The sequence below is a fragment of the Halichoerus grypus genome, chromosome 6 (genome assembly GCF_964656455.1).
Source record: "Halichoerus grypus chromosome 6, mHalGry1.hap1.1, whole genome shotgun sequence".
Lineage (NCBI taxonomy): Eukaryota > Metazoa > Chordata > Mammalia > Carnivora > Phocidae > Halichoerus > Halichoerus grypus.
The window spans coordinates 13,808,338-13,826,050 of record NC_135717.1 but is presented as its reverse complement, the minus strand read 5'-3'; the positions used below and the strand labels follow the sequence as shown (position 1 = coordinate 13,826,050).

The following is a 17,713-nucleotide window of genomic DNA, read 5'->3' as shown; positions in this document are numbered from 1 at the left end:
TTTTTTAAAGCCAAAACTTTAGGTCACATGATTTTAATCACCTGACTTGTAAACTCTAAAAGAGAAAAGAAAGTGAACTTCATTGTCCATTGCCACATAGTTCTAACATCCTATATCAAGAAGGTGATATAACCACACAGAGAAAATTACTTAAAATAACTTTAAATCATAGAACGTTGACTACATATCCCCAGTGGAATACATCTTAAGGATAAAACAAACCACGAAGAAGTATTAAATTTCATTCAATTAACTAGGTAGTTGGCATTCTTATTTTGAAACCATTATTTACACAGTTGTAGAATCATGCAAATAAGAAATTACATCAACAGGGACCAAGTCTTTCAGAAAAAGATAAGTATAAAATCAAAGAAGTAAAAATCCTGTAATCACAAACTTGAATCAGAAATATTAGTGTGAAATAATGATCTACGTTTCTCTGCCTACAAAACTCAATATGATGTAGCTTTAAAAACCAACACAGTGACAATCCAATAGCAATGGGCACCCTGACTGACAAGACTTTGGTCTCTAAAGTCTTACTGTTTCCCATTAGAAGGAACTAGGGCTTCCTGGAGAAATGGCTGATTCTAGGTCAGGGATAGGAAATATACAAAATGAGACCAAAACCTCTTGTGCCAGAAAGCAAGAAAGCTCTGCAAAGTGAGTGTTCAAATCTCTTACTATTTTTTACTCTTGATTTTTAGGATTTATCATATATAATCTGGATAAAATTCCTTTGTCAGATACACACTGTGAATATTTTCCCCAGTGTGTTGATTTGCTTATACATTTTTAATGGTACCCTTTGATTAGCTGATTTTAAATTTTAAATTTTGGTTAAGTCTCATTTATCACTTACAAAAACTGTTAGTGTTTATTTGTGTCCAGTCTAAAACAGTACTGCCTACCTCAATATATTCTCTTTTGTTTTCTTCAGGAGCTTTATGGATCAAAGACCTAAATGTAAAAGCTAGAACCATAAAGCTTCTAGAAGAAAACAGAAGAAAATGGATAGACAAACCACAGACTGGAGAAAAATATTCACAGTACGTATATATGAAAATAGTATCCAGTATACATATAAATCACACAATATTTTAAAAATGGGCAAAAGAATATTAAGGAGGTCACATGATATGATGAGCACTGGGTGTTATATGCAACTGATAAATTGTTGAACTCTACATCTGAAACTAATGATGTACTAGAAATTGGCTAGTTGCATGTAAATAAAAAAAAAGATATACAAATTATCCAAAATACAAGAAAAGGTGCTCAGTGTCATCAGCCATGAAGGAAATGTAAATTAAAATGACACTGAGGCACCACTTCAAACCTATTAGATTTGTTAAAAGAAATATTGACAACCCCAAATACAGTAAAGATGCCAAACTCCTGGAACTCTCATATGGTGCTGGTGTGAGTGGAAAATGATACTTTGGGGACCCGTCTGGCAGTTTCTTAAAAAGTTAAACCAACATCTTCCCTATATTCTAGCTATTCAATCTCGAGGTCTTTACCCAAGAGAAACCAAAACATATGTCCAAAAATGACTTTTCCATGAATACTCCTAACAGTTGCAAATTGGAAACCACCCAAGTATTCCTTCAGCAGGAAAATGAATGAACAAATTCATCATATATTCGCACAGTAGCATACTTCTCGGCAATAAGAAAGAAGGAGTTGCTGACACATACAACAACGAGGAGGAATGTAAAACATATTACTTGTGTTGAAAGAGTAAAGTATCTGAGATATGATTCCGTTTATGTGAAGTTCTAAGAAACAAGTCATCAGAAATCAGAAAATGGTTGCCTGGAAGGGATGGGGTGGGGTAGTGGCAGGAAATGATAGCAAAGGGGTGAAGAAGGATTTTTCAGGCAACGGAAATGCTCAAATCATGTTTTGGGAGGTGATTATAGGGATGTATATAACTGTGAAATCCATCACACTGAAGACTAATAATCTGTGTACTTTGCTGTATTAAAGAATATCTCAACAAAAACACATACAGAACAGGCAAACAAATCAATAATGACTGTAATGGGTTTAGACACATAAAATACATATTAAAAAAACAACCATAATATTACTGGGGGAGAAAGAACCCATTGGTCATCTTTGGAGGTTGCTATGGCACCAATTTATTACTCTAAAAATGTTTAAATGACAGGAAAGAATTAAGCATTTATCCTGCCTTTCCTGTTTGAACTGTATTTCAGAGTATCCAAATACTTGGTGAGGGAAAGTTCCTTTTCAATAGGAGAGATCCAGCTTATAAATGCAGAATTAATGTAGAGTTTAAAAATCACCATTTCGTAGGCCTTAATGAAATAATGGATCTAGGCAATGATCATTAGTGGCTGCTAAAACCTTTAGGCGAAAGGTTGACGAGGAACATCTATAATGGACGAGTCAGGCTGACAACGCATGAACCCACTGTTGAAACTTAACATCACAAAGTGTGAAACAACCAGATGTTATATATCTCCTGATGTGATGTGATAGGAAGTTTACAGCATTACCTGACGTATTCTTACGGGGAAGGAAAGAAGGGAGGGAGGGAAGGAAGAAGGAAGGAAGCCAAGTCTAGTAAACTTTCTAGGTCTAATTACAGTGGTTCTCCCTTAACCACAGGGGATATATTCCAAGATCCTCAGTGGATGCCTGAAATTGCAGATTGTACTGAACCCTAGATATACTATGTTTTTGTTCTATGCAAACATACATAATGAGGAAGTTTAATTTATAAATTAGGCACAGTAAGAGATTAACAAGAATAACTACTAATAAAATTTAACAATTATATACACTGTAATAAAAGTTATGTGGGGGGGGCCTGGGTGGCTCAGTCGTTAAGCATCTGCCTTCGGCTCAGGTCATGATCCCAGGGTCCTGGGATCGAGCCCCGCATCGGGCTCCCTGCTCAGCGAGGAGGCTGCTTATCCCCCTCCCACTCCCCCTGCTTGCGTTCCCTCTCTTGCTGTGTCCCTCTCTGTCAAATAAATAAATAAAATCTTTAATAAAAAAATAAAAATAAAAGCTATGTGAATATGGTCTCTCTCTCTCTCAAAATATCTGATTGTCCTGCACTCATCCTTCCTTCTTGTGTTGATGTGGGATGATAAAATCCCTATATGATGAGATGAAGTGAGATGAGTGATACAGGACATCGTGACGTAGCATTAGGCTACTACTGAAGCTTGTAGTAGTCAGGAGGATCACCCGCTTCTGGACCACAGTTGACCATGAGTAATGGAATCCATAGGAAGTGAAACTGCAGATAAGGGGGGACTTCAGCACAGCTCAGAGAACATGGAGATTAGAAGGAATATGTTAAAGACATCAAGAAGCATCAATCTGCTCAGAATCCAGATTGTGCAAAACTTTACTGGACAAATGACTTGGGGTCTTCAACAAATGAATGGTATGAGAATAATAAAGGTGAGGGGAATGTTACAGATTAAAAGACATTTAAAGAAACCTATCAATCAAATACAATGTGTGGATCTTGTTTGGATCCTTGTTTGAACAGAGCAACTGTGTGTGTGTATGTGTGTGTGCGCGCATGCGCGCTTCTGCATACAAGTATGGACAGAGGGATCTCACAGAATTTTGAGAAATGTTTTTGAGAAACATGGTCTGGGTATTGAATTTTACTAAGTGTAATTTTATGTTGAGCCTATGTTGAAAAAATCTTTATATGTTAGCAACGCACTCTGAAGTTTTTACAGCTGGGATGGTAGGATGTCTGGGGATTTGCTTTCAGAAAGCTGAGGGGCAGTAGCTGAAAAACACATAGCAAAATGTTGATATTTGTTGAAACTGAATGATTAGTACATTTAGATTCATTAGACTGTTCTATTTTTGTGTATGTTTCAAACTTTCCATAATAAAATGTTGAATTAAAATAAAAGAAATTAACATAAAATGTAATGACTGAATTCTTCATTCTCCAATTTGTTCTGAGGGGAAAAAATAGCAAGAGACAAAATAATCAAACCCCTCATCCACTCACGGTGGAATTCCCAGCCCATACAAAATTAGCATTAAAGAATTTTAGAAACTCTATGGAGGCCATTTTATTCTACAACTGACATCACATTGCCAGCTGTCCTTTGGAAGGTCTCTTGAGGAAGATTTTTTGGTGTGGGGGTCTGTATGTGTGTGTGTGTGTGTGTGTGTGCATGCACACGTGTGTGTTTTTTCAGCTTTCTACATATGTGAGCTTATCTTGTCTTCTTTAAGGGGATGGCAATACATTTTAATAAAGATAGCAAAATGGCCCCGCTATCTAATGCCATAAATTGTTTAAATTAACTTCCTCTTGCTCTTACCATGTCCTATAAAGCACTCTTCTGCACCGTGGTAAGAGCTAGAAGAGCAAGGTGTCATGGCAGGTTTTAACACTTTACAGATAGGTGGCTCATCAGCTGTTGTTCTGATGGGGAGTTTGTGGGGACCTCACCCTCTCCTTTTGGGAAGTGTCATAGAAATAAAGAGGCGAACACAGTGGGACTGGATGAGCAGCTAGGAAACTCACATATGTGCATGAAACTGAAGCATGGAGCAGAGATATGAAAATTCTAAACATCTTTAAAAAAACTAAAATCTTTTCCCAAAAATAGGCAGAAAAAGAGATGAAGAGTTCTTAGTTAAAAAAATCTTTTCATGTGTCTGTTGGCCATCTGTAAGTCTTCTTTGGAAAAATGTCTATTCAGGTCCTCTGCCCATTTTTAATTTGGGGATTGAGTTGTCTAAGTTCCTTATATACTTTGGATATTAGCCTCTTACTGGATATATCATTTGAAAATATCTTCTCCCATTCAATAGGATCTTGCCATTTGCAACAACATGGATAACTAGATGGTAGAATGCTAAGTGAAATAAGTCAGTCAGAGAAAGACATATACCATATGATTTCATGCATATGGAGAACTTATGCAACAAAACAAACAAAAATAAAAAAGAGACAAACAAAAAACAAGACTCTTAAATATAGAAAACAAACTGGTGGTTGCCAGAGAGGAGGTAGGTGGAGGGACGAGTGAAATAGACATGGGATCAAGAGTATTCTTACCATGATGAGCACTGAGTAACATATAGAATTGTTGAATCATTATATACCTGAAATTAATAAGCACTGTACGTTAATTATATTTCAATAAAACAATAATGACAATAATGCTATTTTCCTAACTCTTCCTTGGGTCACTGGCTCAAACCATAAAAGGAGTCACCATGCCCTAACTCCTTTAAGTCACTCCAAGCCCTCAGCACCACAGTCCAGCAGACCCCCAAGTGGGACAGTGAACTTGCACTGGAACCCTCTACCTACTCACACTCTTGGCTGGGACTCCATCCTACTCCTATGTTCCCTTTGACATCTCACTCCCAGGTCACAGAGAACCGCTACTCCTCAAACCCAACATTTTTAAAATGGAACTCCTCAAGTTCCCACCTACAGACCTTCCTCTGTGCCAGTGTTCACTAAGTGAGTCTACCCAGTAGCTGAGAAAGATGGGAAGCACCCTTCACACTCACTTTTCATTCATTCCTCATGTTCAATCACCGACCAGGTGCTGTTAATCATACCTCCCAAATGGCAGTCGTCTCCACCTCCTCCTTTCCAAGCCTCCTGAAGGACCAACTTTGCGAACCCACACATGCTCTTCTCTCAGCCGCCACAAGCTCACTCTCTTAGTTTTTCTCTTATTCTGGCCTACGTCTTCTCAGTCTCCTTTCCAGTTGCTCTTTTCACTCCTTAAATGTTGTTTTCTGGACTTCTGTCTTGTCCTTTCTTCTTTCTCTACACAACCTCCTCCCTCTCATGACTTCAAATATGATCTATGGACCAAAGATGCCCAAGCCTACTTCAGGCCTAGGCCTCTCCTTAGCTTAAGCCCTATACAGCCAACTGCCTGCTGGATAAACTCGGGTGTTTCAGAGACTAAACAGAAAGCACCGCCTTTCTGCCTTCTCCCAAACCTCCTCCAATGTTGTTCCTTATCCCACTAGCACCAGCATTTCCCAGTTGCTCGAGCTAGGAACGTGGGAGTTGGCCTTGACCCCCCGCCACTTCCCGCGATTCCCTTCATACACTCAGTCTTCCTCTTACACTGTCTCTTCTACTTTCTGAATTTGTCCATGCCTCTCCCACTGCCCCAACCATAGTCCATGTTCCCTCACTGAGGCTTCCTTCCTCTGAGTCTACTCAGCTTTATAATCCATTTTCCACGTGGCAGTCATAATGATCATTAAAAAAAAAAGAAAAAGTCAGATGACCTCACTTCCCTTAAATCCCTTCAAAGGAGCTGGGTGATGGGTACATGGGACTACACACACATGTGTATATATATATCTTTTTTATTTTTTCAAAATTTTTTTTCAAAATGTGCACAGTGGCCCTTAAAGAAAAGCCAAATTCTTGTTTACAAGTCCCCCATCACCCAAGCCCCACCCAGACTGTTGTCACCACACCCAACATGTTTCCTTCTTCCTTTCTCTGCTCCAGACATCTAGAACTGCAGTTTCTAGAATATTTCCCTCTCAGAATTCCAAACCTTTGCACATACTATTCTCTCTGCCTGAAATATTATTTTTCTCCATTGTAACACCGTATTGAGGTATGACTGACATACAAAAAGTTGTCCTTATTTAATGTATACACCTTGATGAGTTTGAAGATATGTATGCACCTGTGGAACCATCACCACAATCTATGCTATAACATATATATCACCTCCAAAAGTTTCCTCTCACACTCTTTATTATTACTATTAGTATTATTATCATTTTGTGATAAGAACACTTAAATCATATGATCATCTCAACGGATGCAGAAAAAGCATTTGACAAAATTCAACATCTGTTTATGATAAAAAAAACTAAACAAATTAGGTATAGAAGAAATGTACCTCAACATAATAAAGCCCATATATGATAATCCCAGAGCTAATATCATACTCAATAGTGAAAGGCTGAAATCTTTTCTTCTAAGATCAGAAATAAGGCACGTGTGTTCATTTTCACCACTCCTATTCAACCACTGAAAGTCCTTGCCAGAGCAATCAGTCAGGAAAAAGAAATAAAAGACATCAAAACTGAAAAGGAAGTAGTTAAATTTTCTCTATTTGCAGATGACATGATTTTATATAAAGAAAATGTAAAGACTTCACCAAAAAACTGTTAGATCTAATCAATGAATTCAGTAAAGTTCCAGGATACAAAATTAACATACAAAAATCAGCAGTATTGCTATATACTAACAATGAATTGTCTGAAAAAAGAAATAAAGAAAATGATCCCATTTACAATAGCATCAAAAACAATAAAATACTTGGGAATAAACTTATCCAAGGTGGTGAAAGATCTCTACTCTGAAAACTGTAAGACACTGATGAAAGAAATTGATGAAGACACAAATAAATGAAAATATATCCCATGTTCATGGATTGAAAGAATTAGTATTGTTAAAATGTTCATACTACCAAAAGCCATCTATAGATGCAATACAATCCCTATCAAGATTCCAATGGCATTTTTTGCAGAAGTACCAAAAAAAAATCCTAAAATTTATATGAAACTACAAAAGACCCCAAATAGCCAAAGCAATCCTGAGAAGAAAGTATAGAGCGAGAAGCATCACATTTCCTGGTTTCAACCTACACTATAAAACTATAGCAATCAAAATGTGTGATAGAGGCATAAAAACAGACAGACAGAGCTACAGAATAGATTGAGAGCCCAGAAATAAACCCCAACATATATGATCAACTAATATTTGACAAGGGAGCCAAGCGTACTCAAAAGAGAAAAGACAGTCTCTTAAACAAACGGTGCTGGGAAAATTAGATACTCACACATAAAAGAAACTAGACCCCTATTTTACACCACTCACAAAAATTAACGTAAAATGGATTAAAGACTTAAATGTAAGACCTGCAACCATGAAACTTCTAGAAGAAAACAGAAAAGAAGTTCCTTGGCATGGGTCTTGGCAAAGATTTCTTGGATATGACACCTAAAGCACCAGCAACACAATAGAAAATAAACAAGTGAGACTAGATCAACCTAAAAAGCTTCTGCTCAGCAAAATAAGCAATCAACAGAGTGAAAAGACAACTTATGGAACAGGAAAAATATTTGCAAACTATATATCTGATAAGGGGTTAACATCCAAAATTTACAAATAACTCATACAACTCAAAAGAAAAAAAGTCAATAAATGGGCAAAAGACCTGAATAGACATTTTTCCAAGGAAGACATATGAAAGGCCAACAGGTACATGAAGTGATGATCAACATCTCTAGTCATCAGGGAAATGCAAATCAAAGCACAACGAGCTAGCACCTCATGCCTGTTAGACTGGTCATCATCACGATGACGAGAAAAAGGATCCCTTCTGCACTGTTGGTAGGAATATAAATCAGTGCACCCAGTATGGAAAAGTAGGGAGGATCCTCAAAAAATTTAAGAATAGAACTACCATATGACCCAGCAATTTCACTTTGGGGAATATATCCTAATGAAATGAAAAGGCTAACTTTAAGAGATGTAGGCACTTCCATGCTCATTAGCAGCATTATTTACAGTAGCCAAGACATGGAAATAACCTACGTATTCATCAACAGATAAATAAAGAAATTTATTATATATTTTATTTATTATTATATATAACAATATATATATTATTTATATATTTATAAATTTATATGTTTATAAATTTATTATATATATAATGGAATATTATTCAGGCATAAAAAATGAGGAAATCCTGCCATTTGTGACAATATGAATGCATTATGTACCTTGAGAGCATTATGCTACATGACTTAAGTCAGACAGAGGAAGACAAATACTGCATGATCTCACTTATATGCAAAAATCTAAAAAAAAGCAAGCAAACTCTTAGAAAAAAAAAGATCAGATTTGTGGTTACCAGAGGCAGGGGGTGGGGGGGAAGGGGAAAGGTGGTCAAAAGATATAAACTTCCAATGGCAAGATAAATATGCACTAGGGATGTCATGTACAGCATGATGACTTAGCACTGTTCTACGATTTATATGAAAGTTGTTAAGGGAGTAGATCCCAAGAGTTCACATCACAAGGAATTTTTTTTTTTTTGCCTTCTCTTTTTATTGTACCTATATAAGAGGCTAAATAAACTTACTGCAGTAATCATGTCACAAAGCATATAATTCAAACCATCACGCTGTACAACTTAAACTTATACAGTGATATACGTCAATTATATCTCAATAAAATAAACTAATTAATTAAAAAAAACACAACACAACATCTACCCTCTTAGCAAATGCTGAAGTACACAGCACAGGCATTATGCTGTACAGGGGATCTCTAGGACTTACTCATCTCACCTAACTGAAACTGCCTGCAATATTCTTACTCCCACACTCCACACCTTCTTTGCCTATTTAAATTCACCTTATTTTTAAAGTCTTAAACATCATTCCCTCAGGGAGGCTCTTCCCAACTCCCTAGACTAAGTTATATTCCCTTGCTAGATTCTCCCATAGCATCCTCCCAGCCTGTCTTTTCATACTGAACACACTGGAAGTTACTAAATGAATGGTTTTTCTGCCTGACCATAAATTTCATGGAAGTCGAAACCATGTCAAGGACTGTGGTACCCCCAGTGACATCCTGCTAGAGCACAGAAGGCACTCAACATGGCTCCTTTCTATTCAAAAGCGTTCCATTGAACTGTTGCCCACCTATAACATATGCATCTTGATTAAAGGCCAGTGCAGGAAACCCCAAGGCCAACCCTATCCCCAAATGACCAGGAGCTTTTCCTGAATTTTATCACAGATATACTCTAATCCTGCACAAGGAAGACATTCACACAGCCAGACGTGACCAATGCCAGCAGGGAAGGGAGAACCAAAGACTCAAACAATCTAAAGAGGAAGAAAACTGAACAGAGCTGATGGTCTGGTTCCCCCCTCCCCCCCAGGAGTGACCATTATCCAAATCACAACATTCACTAGATGTGGTAACTTGAGCCCAAGAGTTCCAAATAGAAGATGAAAGTCACAGGAGGCTTCTAGACATCAGGGCTCTGGATGTCAAGGGTCTCAGAGAGGGCAGGGGGAATTTTGATGGTGAAGAGGGGTGCTGGATTAGGAGTCCCAAATGGATGGAGGAGTGGCTGGGGTGGGGATCATGGCACCAGTCAGAGCTGGTCTCATGTTCCTGCTTGACCTAAGACATTCATCTTCTCCTGCCCTCAGATGTTATCACTCCTGGTCCTCAGACTTTCAGACTCCATCTGGGACTGTATGTATAACAGCCCCCCGGTTCTCAGGCCTTCAGAGTTGGGCTGAATTATACCACCAGCTTCACAGAGACAAGAGACAAGGTGGGAAGCAAAACTGTGAGCAAGAGACCTGTGTGAGTGGGATATTCCACGTTCATTTGGGGGCCTGGGGCTTTGGCCACCCCAGACAGCCTATACCTGCTAAATGACCACTTTGAAGGAGGCAATCCTTCAAGTCTGCTGCCATCATTACCCTAATTGGCTCAGGAACTATGAGGGCCAGTGCCGGGGGTAACCCTGCAGGTCTTCAGTGTCTTGAACTCAAATGGCCTGGGCTGGGCAAGATGGCAGGGATGCCACCCTTGGGCCCACTTGGGTCATGAGAATGGCATCCAAATGCCTTAGGAAAATGGTGTGGCCCGGGGACACCATGCACTGTGAAACCAGCAGCTGCGGCAGCCAGATCAAACTGTGTCATTTAAGCACATTATTGTCACTCTGAGCAAATTCAAATACACACATCCTTTGCCCATCACTCAGCATGGCATGAGTCTGAATCTTAGTAGCCACCAGTGAAAGCTGCACCAAAGGGAAAGCCCTGGGGCTCGAGTGGGCCAGGTAAGAAGGTTACCACACCTGTGCCTCCCCATACCCTCTAGTTTACTGACCTACATCATGAATCACTGGTCTCGCAAATATTTACCAAAATGTACACACACAGTCCCTGAGGTTCCCGATCAGGCAAAGATGTTTTTCTGAGAGTCTGAGGATCTGATAACATCTTTCTCTTGTCCTTCTTTAGGAATGGCTGCCCAACAGGATTCAGTAGACTCAGGTGTCACCCTTTTCTACAAGGCTTCAGAATAAGATAGTACCTTTTCTTCCCAGAGAAATCTGATAGATTGGAGAAATCTGAAAGCATCTGATTTTACACCACTTGAAAGTAATCTATCTGGTCTGCTCTCCTTGGAGAATTTTTTTTTCTCTCTTCCCATTTAGACATGTTACAATAATATGCCTTGTTAATAGTTTCTGATTAATGTTACTCAGAACAAGATGAAACCTTTCATTTCTAATCTCATTTATTTTCTCGGTCCTGAAAAGCTCCCCCCCACCCCCTTCCCTGTATCGATTGTTTTGGTCATAGGCAAGCTGCCTCTCACCTAAGCAACAGCCCCAGAGTCAACCCTGCTGGTGTTTTTCCCCGAACCACAGTAAGACTTTACGTTTTTATCCTTTACATCTTTACTTACTGAGGATGGAATTAAAAAGTAACAAAAAATTTCAAAGAAGAGTTAGAAAGACTGCAGATGGACCTATTTCTTGGTGAAAAAAAATCACAAAGAAAGATAGTGTTTCATATTAAAATTTTCCTACTTAACTAAAGCATAAAATTCTGGGTCATTTCTTTTTTTAAAAAAAGATTTTATTTATTCATTTGAGAGAAACCAGTGAGCAAAGTAAGAGAGAGAACATGAATGGGGGGCAGGGCAGAGGGAGAGGGAGAAGCAGACTTCCCGCTGAGCAGGGAGCCCGACACACAGGGCTCAATCCCAGAACCCTGGGATCATGGCCTGAGCCTAAAGCAGATGCTTGACTAACTGAGCCACCCAGGCGCCCCTATTTTGCATCATTTCTTTTTTTTTTTCTTAAGATTTTATTTATTTATTTGAGAGAGAATGAGAGAGAGACAGAGAGCATGAGAGGGGGGAGGGTCAGAGGGAGAAGCAGACTCCCCACTCAGCAGGGAGCCCGATGCGGGACTCGATCCCAGGACTCCAGGATCATGACCTGAGCCGAAGGCAGTCGCTTAACCAACTGAGCCACCCAGGCGCCCTTGCATCATTTCTTATAGGTTAGTTTGTATAATTGTATATGTGTATGCTATATGAAAATTATATGTGGATGGGTCCATTTGTGTATATTAAACAAAGCTCTGATTTTTTTTTTCAAGCGATGGGGATGGCTTTCTTAAACAATGTATTTATTATTCATCTAATGTGTGTTCTGAGTGGCATAAAACAGCACGAAATGAAAGAGAACAAATATAGTTTGTAAAACACAGATTACTTCATGTAAAGAGAGCCCTGTCATCAGAAATCCCACAGTCTCCCGGTCCAAACACCTGCCCGTGAATTTCATGGGGAAGTGAGTGCTGATACCCAAGGGGGCCCAGGCTGTGTGGGCTGGGGGACAGGGACAGCGGTGGCTGCGAGCAACACCCAGAGGAAGGCCCTGAAAGACATGGCTCCTCGCCTGAGCTGCTTTCTGAGGAGAGGTGTGTATTTGCCAGGAAGCAGGTTAAGGTTGGGGTGTTGACCAGTGGCTCCCTAACTTGGGCATGTAACAGAATCACCTGGGAGGCTTGTTAAAATACAGGTTGCTGAACCCTGCCCAGAGCGTCTGATACAGTAGGTGGGACACGGGGCCCAGGAATCTGCATTTGTAACAAGTTCCCAGATGAGGTCGATGTAGCTGGTCAGGGACCACCCCATGAGAACCACAGAATACTGTGTAGACAGCAGCTACGTGGACCCTGAGCGCTGGCCGTGGTCTTGATGGCACCAACAGCACTCAACTCCTGCTTTAAGAACTGGCGGAAAACCAAGGCTTCTATAGGGTCGGCCCACAACTCGCAGGACGACATGATCCACGGGCAATAAGGCATAAACATTCCCACATCTCCAGCGTGGATGCTGGATATGCCTGGGTACACAGCAAGAGGCAGGTGATCACACAGGAGGGGGATCCATCTGAAGCTTTCATAAAGACGTGCAGAGAACAGCCAGGAGCTGAACTGAAGTGAAGCCAAGGCTGGGAGCAGGCTCCGTGAACCGCTCGCTCCAGCCTGTTCATAAGGAGCATGCGGAGTAGGATTCACTGGCCCCTGAGCTGGTTGGTGGTACACAGGCTTTGGTAAACTGGGCTCTGCTTCAGGGTGGAAACCGGTGAGCCCCCTGGCCCCCTTCATGGAGGAGGCCAGCCACACAGGACCATCACCACCATCACCACCGAGCCTGGTGGAGCCCCACACACAGACCTCTGCAAGGTCCAAGTCACTGCAAAGCAAATGCTTTCACAAGTGTGGGTAGACAAACATCTTAGCGAGCCTTAGCACTGAATTCTGCTGTCACAGCCTCGGTTTTCCCCAGAACACAGTGGGCAATGGCAATCGAATCTGGGAGTCCCTCCTGTCCCTATAACCTCCCCCCCCACACCTGTGCCCCTGGCTCCATTGGGGCAGCGCTCCACCCATCATCTGGTTCTCCCCTCTGTGGGTGATGTCTTACTCTTCATGGGCTTCCTTCTAACAGCATAGAGAGACCTCCAAATCTCTCTGCTCGTAAAAAAAAAAAATCTTAACTCTCTCAATGCGGGGTTTCTGTCAGCTCATTTCTTTCACGGACAGGTACCTGCAACAAGTTATCACAGATTGCTCTCACTCACTCACTCAGGCATGGGTCTAATGGATACCTATGGAGCCATGTGCCGAGCACGGTTCTACATGCTTGGGACACAAAGGGGAGCACATCAAAGATCTGGACCCCGTAAAGCTTGCAATCTAGTGAGGGCAAGGTCGAGAAAAACAATACTCATAATAAATAAGTAAATTCTATGGCATCCTAGAGGTCAGCGAGAACTTAAAAAAAAAAAGGCAGAACAGCACAAGGAGAGAGGAGAAGGTGAGAGCAAGGTAGAGGTCTAAGTTACAGGCCAAGTTCAACATGCTGCGTCCAGATCTTTTCCTTCCGTTACATTCCAAACAGATGAATGACAAGTATATTCACTATAATAACATATGCACGGGCTTTTTAATTGTGGGGCTTTACGGAGAAATCCTATGCAAATTCCATCAAGGAAAGAACCCAGCCTGACATTGAGAGCAAAAGGAAGAGCCCGTAGTCTTCGAAAGGGAGTGATCCAAGGAGGTGGGGAAGGTCCTCGCCATCCCCTTTCACTCATGCAGCCCAGACGGCCATTTACATCATGAGGGCACGATGCCTTTCATTTCCACAAAGGGGGATCAAGGGTTGATGAGGGGCTGATGGAAGGTATAGAGCAGTGAGGGATACATGAGTGAGACAGGCTGCAAAGAGCAGGCTTTGACTAGGGTAAGAGATCCATACTGGGTGTTGCCTGGTAGAACAAAAATGAGAATGTGGTAGAGAGAGGCAAAAGAAATTCAGTGAATTTTAAACCTTACAATTGTGTCCTGAATGGTTTCCAACAAGCCTGCTTCCCAGGGGCTCAGGTATGCAAAGGTTCAGGACAAAGGGCAGTGGACACAGAGGCCCCAACTGGGGGTCTCCCCAGCACCCGCTCTTTGTGGTATGGATGAAGACATACCAGTTAAGTGGTTACTGTGTCTCAAGGATCGCCCCCACCCCGCTCCAACTCCTGGCTGGGGTTCATTTATCTTAAGTCAACCACAAAGAGGCTGGAATGCATCAATTGTGGCCAACTTGCATTTTTTCTACACTGGAATTCATTTTTTCAAACAAAATCTCAAGCAGAACACAGCACAACTGACCCTTGGACAACACGGGGGCTTAGGGCACTGACCACCTGCGTGCGTGCAGTCAAAAATCCATGGGTAACTCTTGACCTTCCAGAAACTTAACTACTCCTAGCCCACTGTTGTTGACCTGAAGCCTCACCGCTACCATAAACAGCCGATGAACGCATACTTGGTATGTTATGTGTATTATGTACTATGTTCTTACAATAAAGTAAGCTAGAGAAAAAATCTGATTAAGAAGATCATAAGGCAGAGAAAATACATTTACAATATTTTACTGTATTTATCGAAAAAGATTGCATATGAGTGAACCCATGCAGTTCAAACCCGCGTTAAGGGTCAACCACGTACAAGCTATCTAGCAGTGAGGATGATGTGGGCTGGGGGCCCAGCAAGAGGACCATTCTGCATCTTTGTCATTCCCCTTCCCCATCCTCCTCCTTAGAAGCATTTCTAAGGAAAGGAAAGGTCCCAGAGAACACGGTCCTTCTCTCTTCTAGCCTCTTAACAATTCTCTGATGTACACAAATCGTCAAAATGCATCCAGTGGAAATACTAAGGAGACAACCTAATTTTAAGAACTAGTTAAAGAAAGAAGAAAAACTGGATGGAAGTGGGAACCAAATTCTCTGGCTCATGTCCAGAGTGGGTCACCAAAGCATGAAATATTGGTCAACCTTTGGAGAAGGGAAAGCCCAGGGTCCCCCTGCCTAAAGAGGGTGACAACCCACTGGCACATTCTCAAGAGCAGGATGGGTGAATTGCTCCTTCCACTCACCAGCGAAAGAAGCTTTAAATACACATTAAGGATGACCAGGCAGCTCTGCTCACAAACATGAATGAACCACGCACAAACCTTGATTCCAAGTTCGATATTTTCTCCCCCATACACGTCCATCCCAGGGTCAAGAAGACCGATTTCACCGAAGAACTTCCTGTTGACCACGAAGGAGCAGCCAATCATGGCTGGCGTCCTGCAGGAGCGAGAAAGAAGTCAGAGTCAGCTGACATATATATGATTCAGCCACGAGAAAGAAGGAAATCCTGCCATTTGCAACACCTGTGGACCTTGCAGGCATTAGGCTGAGAGAAGTCAGAGAAAGACAAATACTGTATGTTCTCACTTATATGTGGCATCTAAAAAAGCTGAACTCATAGAAACAGAGTAGAATGGTAGTTACTGGGGGTTAGGGGCTGGGGGAATTGGGGAGATGCTGGTCAAAGGGTCTAAATGTGCAGTTCGAAGATGAATATGTTCTGGAGATCGCATGCACAGCATTGTGCTTCAGACAAATTAGGGTACCCAGAGCATCCAGCGGTGACCCGGCTTCTGGGCAGCTTACACAGGACGGTCTCACATGACCCATGGGGTCTGCAAGCATGGGGATGGTTCTCATGGCACATCTGGTAACAGCTGTGTGACAGGGAGCATCCCAGGGCAGTCACAGAGAAGCTCAGAGGTAAGGACCAAGAAGGGAGAAGACTCATCCAAGAGACCACTGGTGCCCAGGGAGAGACCGCCTCAGCCTGCCGGGAAGAGTGCCCAGGAGGAAAGATGAAAAGTATCGGCACGGTGGCCTGTGATCCTAAAGTCCAGAAACAAAGATTTGTACTTTGTTTTTGAATATATTAATCCCCTTGATTATTTCTTCTAGCATGGGCCACAGGCTAATGAGGGACAGCATGCCAAGTCAGAGCTGAGGCCCACGCAGATCTGGTGCCCTGAGTCACAGGGTGGCTGGGGCTCAGGACCCACCCAACCTCAAAGTCCACTCTACTCTCCAGAAAGTGCTCCGAGGAGGAGTGGGCAAATGCCCGGGCTGCCAAAGGCCAGAAATGCTGTTAAGATGCTTTCTGGAGGAAAAGAGACAGGAAGGCCAGTCAAACTCCCCTGGGGCCACCAGGAAGCTGTTCATTAGGTGGAATTCTCTCGAGCTGAGCTGTAAACTTCCACGTCAGATCCTCATTTGCTCCTGATTTTGAGCCTGACTTTCACCTTAATGTCCAGATTTCTGACCCCATGGAACACCTCTTGGAGCCCATGTGGTAGGGCAGTGGAGGGGCACACCAGAAGGATAGAAGAATCCGTGCTCAGCGCTGACGGGAGTAGTGTGAACGCTGGTGTTGCCACCGAGACCCACACTCGTGTGAGGTTAATGGAATGCTCTGGATCCCAGTTAAGTCCCTATGGAGTATCGCTGTGCAAAGAGATGCAACGTTCACAGAGGAGGGGTTCAGTGAAGACTGTTCCTCTGCCCTCTCATTGGGAAGCCCACCCATAATGTTTTCTCCAGAAATCCCATACCAATCACAGCCCTGTACATGGGGTGTGGCCTTCCATAGGTGCCACGCGGGCCACACCAGGGAGAGGAGGTGCTTCACTTGTTGATCCTCTCCTCCCAGCCCTGCGCCCCTCAGAGACAGGCAGCTGACCCTGAGCGTGGAAAAGTACCGTGTGAGCCCAACCCCTGGCATCAGTTAACCGAACCAGGAATGAGCACCAAACCCAAACTGGGTCAATCAAATCATGTTTTTCCTGAGGAAAAACTTGGGAGTCGGGAGGGTTCTGGAAGTGAGAACCACATGGTCTCTTTCATCTGTAGGACTCAGGGTGCCATTTTGGGACAGCTGCATTGGCCTCCGTGTGCATGTGCATGATTGTGCAGAGGAAGGAAGCAGATGCATGGTGGAGGTGTGAGGCCATGGTGAGGGACAGCCTGGTGACTTTGGCCTCCCATCAGCTGACAGGCCCGGCTCTGCCCTCTGCCCCCTGGGGTCATGCGAGAGCCCCCCCGAGTCTCTGTGTTCTATCTCCTTGACTCAAACCGTGTGGAATAGGTTTCTGTTCTTCCCAACCAATGATGAGAACACATGCTATCTCCTCCTGCTTATGATCGTGGGGGTAGGG

The 17,713-nt window shown here is 42.3% G+C and overlaps 1 protein-coding gene across 3 annotated transcripts in view; it reads right to left on the bottom strand.

Annotated features, from left to right (window-relative positions):
• The window catches only part of GALNT17 (polypeptide N-acetylgalactosaminyltransferase 17), a 439,664-nt gene that overhangs the window by 103,165 nt on the left and 318,786 nt on the right, over window positions 1-17,713 (bottom strand). For all 3 annotated transcript variants that reach the window (XM_036074023.2, XM_036074021.2, XM_036074022.2), the window contains one exon: window positions 15,662-15,779. In XM_036074023.2, the coding sequence (XP_035929916.1) occupies window positions 15,662-15,779 (118 nt within the window). The remainder of the gene's footprint in view (window positions 1-15,661; window positions 15,780-17,713) is intronic.